This window comes from Spermophilus citellus (assembly GCF_964194105.1).
Source record: "Spermophilus citellus genome assembly, chromosome: 15".
Lineage (NCBI taxonomy): Eukaryota > Metazoa > Chordata > Mammalia > Rodentia > Sciuridae > Spermophilus > Spermophilus citellus.
Window position 1 is genome coordinate 82,725,130 of NC_138195.1, and position 6,000 is coordinate 82,731,129.

Consider the following 6,000-nt stretch of genomic DNA (forward strand, 5'->3'; position numbering starts at 1 on the left):
TGAGAAGTTCAAGATAAGGGACTCCTGGTTCAGTTGTTGGTGAGGGCCAACTTTCTCATAGCCAGTGCCTTCTTACTGTGTTCTCACACTGAAGGGGCAGGACAGCTGTCTGGGGCCTCTTTGGTAAGGGCAGTGACCCCTTCTGGGAGGGCTATGCTCTGTGATCTAATCACCATCCAAAAGGTCCTGCTTCCTAATACCATAATATTGGTACTTAGGATTTCAACTTTTAAATTTGGAAGAGTCATAGACGTTAAAACCATAACACCACTTAACCATATTTGTGCGCATGTGACCGTTTCAGGCAAATCACTTTTTTTTTTTTAAATGGCTGAGGTTAAGTCAGGATAAGTTACTAAGAGTTATTTTAGAATTTTGTATTCATATTGCATTTTTAAGTCTTTTTTCCCTCTTTTTAAGAATGTTGAACTACCTATGGAAAAATGGTTTTTCATATATTTCCTCAAATGTAAAACTTTAAAAATTTTAGTAAGGCCTGAATAAAAATTAACTTAGGCCATTGTTAAACTGAATTAAACTTATAAGGACCATTTTAGATTTTCTTTGCTCTGACTATCCAAGGATTTTGTGACCTAATAAAATTTTATTACACAAAGCTAAAATATATGAAGTAGAGTTTATGCTTATAAGCTTTTTAGAAACACTGATAACTTTAATATAAAGTGAAATTTATTATAATAGAAATTATTTCAAGGAAATTTAACAGAGATCATTATGACCAGAGGCTACTACTGAGTTCCTTGTGCCCTTGACTTAGAAAGAGACTAGGGAAGGGAATGTATGAATAGCCCATCTCCAGGAAGATCGTTAAAGAAGGGCTCATTGAATGCCAGAATGGGCTCAAATTAGCCTCTAAGATATTTAGGAGCTTTATCCCTGAAAACATTTTGGAGTGGGTTGGAAGAAAAACCAGTTCAAGTTTTAGAAGGGCTTTTCACTTTAAAGGGCTACTAGATATTCTTTGTTTTCATGCCATCATATGGAATTACCATCTTTCATTCTCTCTCAATCTCCCTCAGATCGTCCTCTCTTATTCCCTCCCTCTCTCCCTCTCTTATCTTGTAAGTTATTCTGCATTAAAGAAAGATGGACAGAGACTTTCAACTTTAATGAAGAGAGGTGAAGTAGTAGAAGCAAAACCTGCCAGGCCAGTAACTGTATACAGTATCTCCCTTCAAAATTTCCAGCCGCCATTTTTCACATTAGGTAAGATGGAGAAATCTGAAATCATTTGTATTTACTGTACCTTTATTTATATTTAGTTGCTGTTGAATAATTCTAATGGTTCCCTATGTTTTTGGAGATTCTTCTTAAATTTTGAATTTATGAAAGGTTGTGATTTGGTTACACATTTAATGAGATACCTCAAGCTACATGGAGGTTCAGAAATGTCTTTTTCACTAGGCTGAGTTTTTCATGTTATAGGATGTCATCTTGCTATTAAATTGGAAGTAGCATACCTTAGATCCATCCCTCTGGAGAAGGTCTGGGGATGTGGCTCAGTTTAGAGCACTGCCTAGCGTGTCCAAGGCCCTGGGTTTCATCCCCAGTACTGCAAAAAGAGAGAAAAAGCTCTCTATGGAGAAAACAGTATATATCTTCAATGTTTTAGACTTAAAATTTTTATCTTATGGAATGCTTTTCTTTCCATTTTTGACTACTACTGATACATTTGGTTTTAGAATAGATGTTAATTTGTCCTCTTAATATCCTTTAATAAAGAAAAAAATTCTTTATTAAAGAATTTTATCCTTTAATCAAATATTTTTAGCTTTTGGACAAAAACAAATTTTAAGAATGGACTCATCCCCCCCCCCCCGCCCTTTGTTTCCTGTAAGTTACTACTAAAGATCCTGAAAATATGGAAGAAACAGATAAGGCAGAATGTATCTTTGACAACATGGTCACATTTTAATTCAGGCCATCAATTTGAATATATAATTCAGATTTGAAATAAACTAAAAAGCTAGTTTTTGTTGTTTAGAAATTTTATGTGCTTCTTGGCTGCAGCAAGTTGTAGGTAAAGTCTTGAGCACCTAAGAGCTGTGAAATATCAGGAGGTGTAGTTCTTGATGCTCAAGCTCTCTGACATTGATCCCACCATTAATTTCATATAGTTAGGATTCCTTTTAGAAATAACTTTCCAAAACCTTTATTCCTAAACTTTGTTGCTTTTTGTCACTGGCATTATTATTTAATGTGTATTAGGTTTCTGCAGAATGTGGTATTATATAGTTAAAGAAACTCATTTTCTTAAGTACCTTGATTGTAAACTGACAAATAATGAAAAAAAAAAATCACACTGAAAAGTATTTTGCTCCATTCACTGAAAATGCAACAGCTGGCCTGGCAGAGTATTATTTACAAAAATAAGAAAATTCCTATTTTTCTGACTTCATATGTCATAAATGCCTTATTTCTTTGACTTGAGACTGCAGTAGGCCAAAGAGTTGTCTTTCACCGAAGTCAGATATAATGCAAAAAATGTCAGCACACCTCGATTCCATCCTGGTGCTCCTTTGTATTTTATCAGTGTCCCCAACCATTAGTTCATGGGGGGAAAGAAAGAAGAATAATTAAAATCTCCAGGTGGGGAATTTTTATTAATTCCCCTGATGGCTGTATTCCTTCCTTGATATTAGAAACAGCAAGAATGTAGTCCTTTTGTGTAGAAGTGCGGCAGCTCTTTTCGGTATATCTTGATGATAATGAAATGAAGCAAACCCCTGCTCTCCACCGATGAACTTGTAAATGCTATGCTAACAAGCTGATTAGATATTCAGTCAGTCCTAGGACTTTGTGTAATTTCAAGTTATGTTGTGATTTTTTTCAAAAATATTTCAAAAATAACACTTACATATCCTGAGCTTTCTGTGTATAGTATAATACACAAACATGATTCTTATCATTGTGAAAGGATTTCTTTGTTGCTTGGTTTGTTGGTTATATTTTTTTGAACTTACATATCTGAAAGGTTTTAAATATCTACAGCTCATGGGAGCAAAGCTGATATTTCTAACCATTTAAAACCTAATAAATGAACAAGGTTCATGTATCTGAAAGTATTTTTAATGTCTGTATTTCATGACAGCAAAACTGAGATTTCTGACTATTTAAAACCTATTAAGGGAACAAGGCTGAGTTATTAAAGTGGTATGACTCGCCAGTTAATTTAAAATGTGTTCATGAGTTTCTGCTGTTTGCTTTCTCCACACTTTGACTTTTCAATCTCACAAACACATATGCTGCAGGATGAATAATTTATGTTTCAGCACATAAATATTTTATCACTCAATGGTTTGTATATTGCATTTTTTACACTTGTTTAGGGGCATCATTTCTATGTAAAGTGGATTTCATAGGAGGTTAGCAATTTACCATGTCACTGTTAACATTCCAGATGTTGAATGTGGAGGAGGTTTTTATATCAGAAGCTTGGTCAGTGACATTGGCAAAGGTAAGCAGAAAAATTAATTATGAATTATCATTTAGAGAGTAATTCCTTTTTGATGGGAAGAGGGAATTTTCTATTTTTCATATTTCTGAGTACTGGCCTGTGGAACTGAGCTCTTACTGCTTTCAGCCTTGGAGCATTGTCAGTTTCTAGCATGGAATTACCATCCTCTGCAGCTATAGTGAGGGACTTGTGATGGGACAGGAAGAGAAAGGAATGGCAGATGAAGGCAGGAGTATTGAATGCAAGAGCCAATGTTTTTTTAAGTACAAAACATTTGAACTCCAAGTAGATATCAGAAAAAAAAGATGTATCCTCCTAAAAGTTATATTTATTGATGCAAATCACATTAAAAAAAAAAATCCTGGAAACCATAGTCTCACAATCCACCAGGAAGTTGTGATTCTGGCTCTGCTATTTCCCAGCAGTTACAACACTAGACTAGTATATCTCCTGTGCAAAGTAAGGGTAAAATTGACCTCATGAGGTTGCTTCATGAATTGAATAAAAATAAATATGTGCCAGTTTTTTGTAGACTTTAAAGCAGTTCATGAGTTATTATATTGTTTTGCCACTTAATTATTTGTTTATCTTAGGGGTCTTGGCTCTTACTGGTTTACTTACAGTTCGGCTTTTGGGATGGTTTTGAGAGGTTTGAGTCAAGTTCTTTTGTCATTTGAAAGATTAATAGATTGTGAAATACTGAAACACTCATCTTATGGAATTTTCACCTTTTGTTACTGTAGAGCTCTCTTCCTGTGCCAATGTACTAGAGCTTACCCGAACCAAACAGGGGCCATTTACACTAGAAGAACATGCCCTCCCTGAGGACAAATGGACAATTGATGACGTTGCACAGTCTCTTGAGCATTGCTCGTCTCTTCTGCCAGCAGAGCTGACACTTAAAAAATCAAAACCCGAAGAGTCTAATGAGCAGATTTTGAGCTGTGAATATATGACTCTAAATGAGACAAAGGGGGAAGATGATGTTAATAAGACATTCTGAAGTTGACCTGAGAATATCATCATTTCCTGGTTGATATTTGAATCCTGTGTGTAGATGCAGAATGACAAGCTACGTGCAAGGGACAACTGATTCTTCTAACTTCTTTTTTTTTTTTTTTGCATGAATAAAAATGACCATCATTTAGTTTCTATAGCCTACAATTTATTTACTATACATTATGAATGGAGTTGCACTTGTTCAATTCTTTTCTATACTATCAATTGTTCTTTTAAGATATTTTTATATTAAAATATGAATTTGATTGGAATCAGGATATTGATGCTGAGTTTGATTTCTTCAGCCTTTTTCTATGAAAAAGCTGAACTGATTTTCTAAGCAAAGATTTATGAGCTACGTGTCTGAGTAGCATCATTAAATGTGATTTTGATTTTATTTGGATTTCCATGTGGCTTCATTGTTTAAGAATTCTCTAACTCTGTTTGAAATGGCCATTACTGAACTCCTTCTTGCCTTTGGAGAGTTTGTTATTAAAAAACATTTCCTTAAAAAGACTGTACTCACCTAGTATTTGCTGTGTGTGTTTAGATCTTAGAAATGAATAAAGTTTTATAATAAATATTTGTAAATGAACCAATCATTGCTGCTACCACTTACAATATGTAAATAAAAACTAATATTGAATTAATTTCTCTTCTGTTAGAGTCCAAGACAGCTCCTCCTCCAATAGCTTTGTGCAGCTGTGTGCTCTTTTTTTTGTGTGTATGATTTCATCAACCCAATCAACTACTTTGTGCCAAATTACTAAGTAACATAATTTTAAAAATTTAAACTACAGACTGTATCTTAAGTTAAGGTTTTCTCTGATCTTTAACTTTCTCTCTCTCTCTCTCTCTCTCTCTCTCTCTCTCTCTCTCTCTCTCTCTCTCCTCTCTCTCTGGTTTCTTCAATGATTTGCTCTTTATAGTGAAGTTTATAGACTTGGAGATAGCTGTCCTGTGCATTCCAGCTGATCCCTTCTGCTCCAAATACTTAAAAATAGTGATTCTAAAATGTTTTTGTTCAAATAGCTGGAAAGTTACAAATCCCTCTTTCCCATAATTTTGAAAATTACAAAATAGTAAATTTTATGTAATGCATCCTTCATAATTTTGTTGAGAATGTAATGCAACTGATATGCAGAAATGTTTAATTTCCTCTTCATTTACTCAAATATAATTTCAAAAGGAAAATTTTAAATTTCATAAAATTTGAGTTTTGGGATTTTTATTGATTACCTTTCTTCTTAAAGGTGGTTGCCTGCTTGCAACTCAGCATTTTAACATTTAAATTTAAAGTGATTTTATTTGTGGTTTATCTATTTGTGGTTAATATACAAAGTTAGGTGCTTCAGTAAAGCATCTTCAGCATATTGGCAACATTTGAAATGAAAATATTAAAACTAATTCTTAGTATGAGACCCCAAACTGAGCATACTGATACTTTGCTGCATTAACATAAAATGACAAACAAACACATAAATTTATAAATTGAAAATTTATTATTTTACTTATTCATTTGT

At 33.8% G+C, this 6,000-nt stretch overlaps 1 protein-coding gene across 1 annotated transcript in view; it reads left to right on the top strand.

The window, feature by feature from the left end:
* Nucleotides 1–5,346, top strand: part of TRUB1 (TruB pseudouridine synthase family member 1) — a 30,082-nt gene extending 24,736 nt beyond the window's left edge. Inside the window, exons 6-8 of the mRNA XM_081267550.1 lie at nucleotides 1,088–1,227; nucleotides 3,422–3,478; nucleotides 4,222–5,346. Coding sequence (XP_081123676.1) covers nucleotides 1,088–1,227; nucleotides 3,422–3,478; nucleotides 4,222–4,481 — 457 coding nt within the window. The 3' untranslated portion in view covers nucleotides 4,482–5,346. The remainder of the gene's footprint in view (nucleotides 1–1,087; nucleotides 1,228–3,421; nucleotides 3,479–4,221) is intronic.
* Nucleotides 5,347–6,000: the final 654 nt, after the last annotated feature.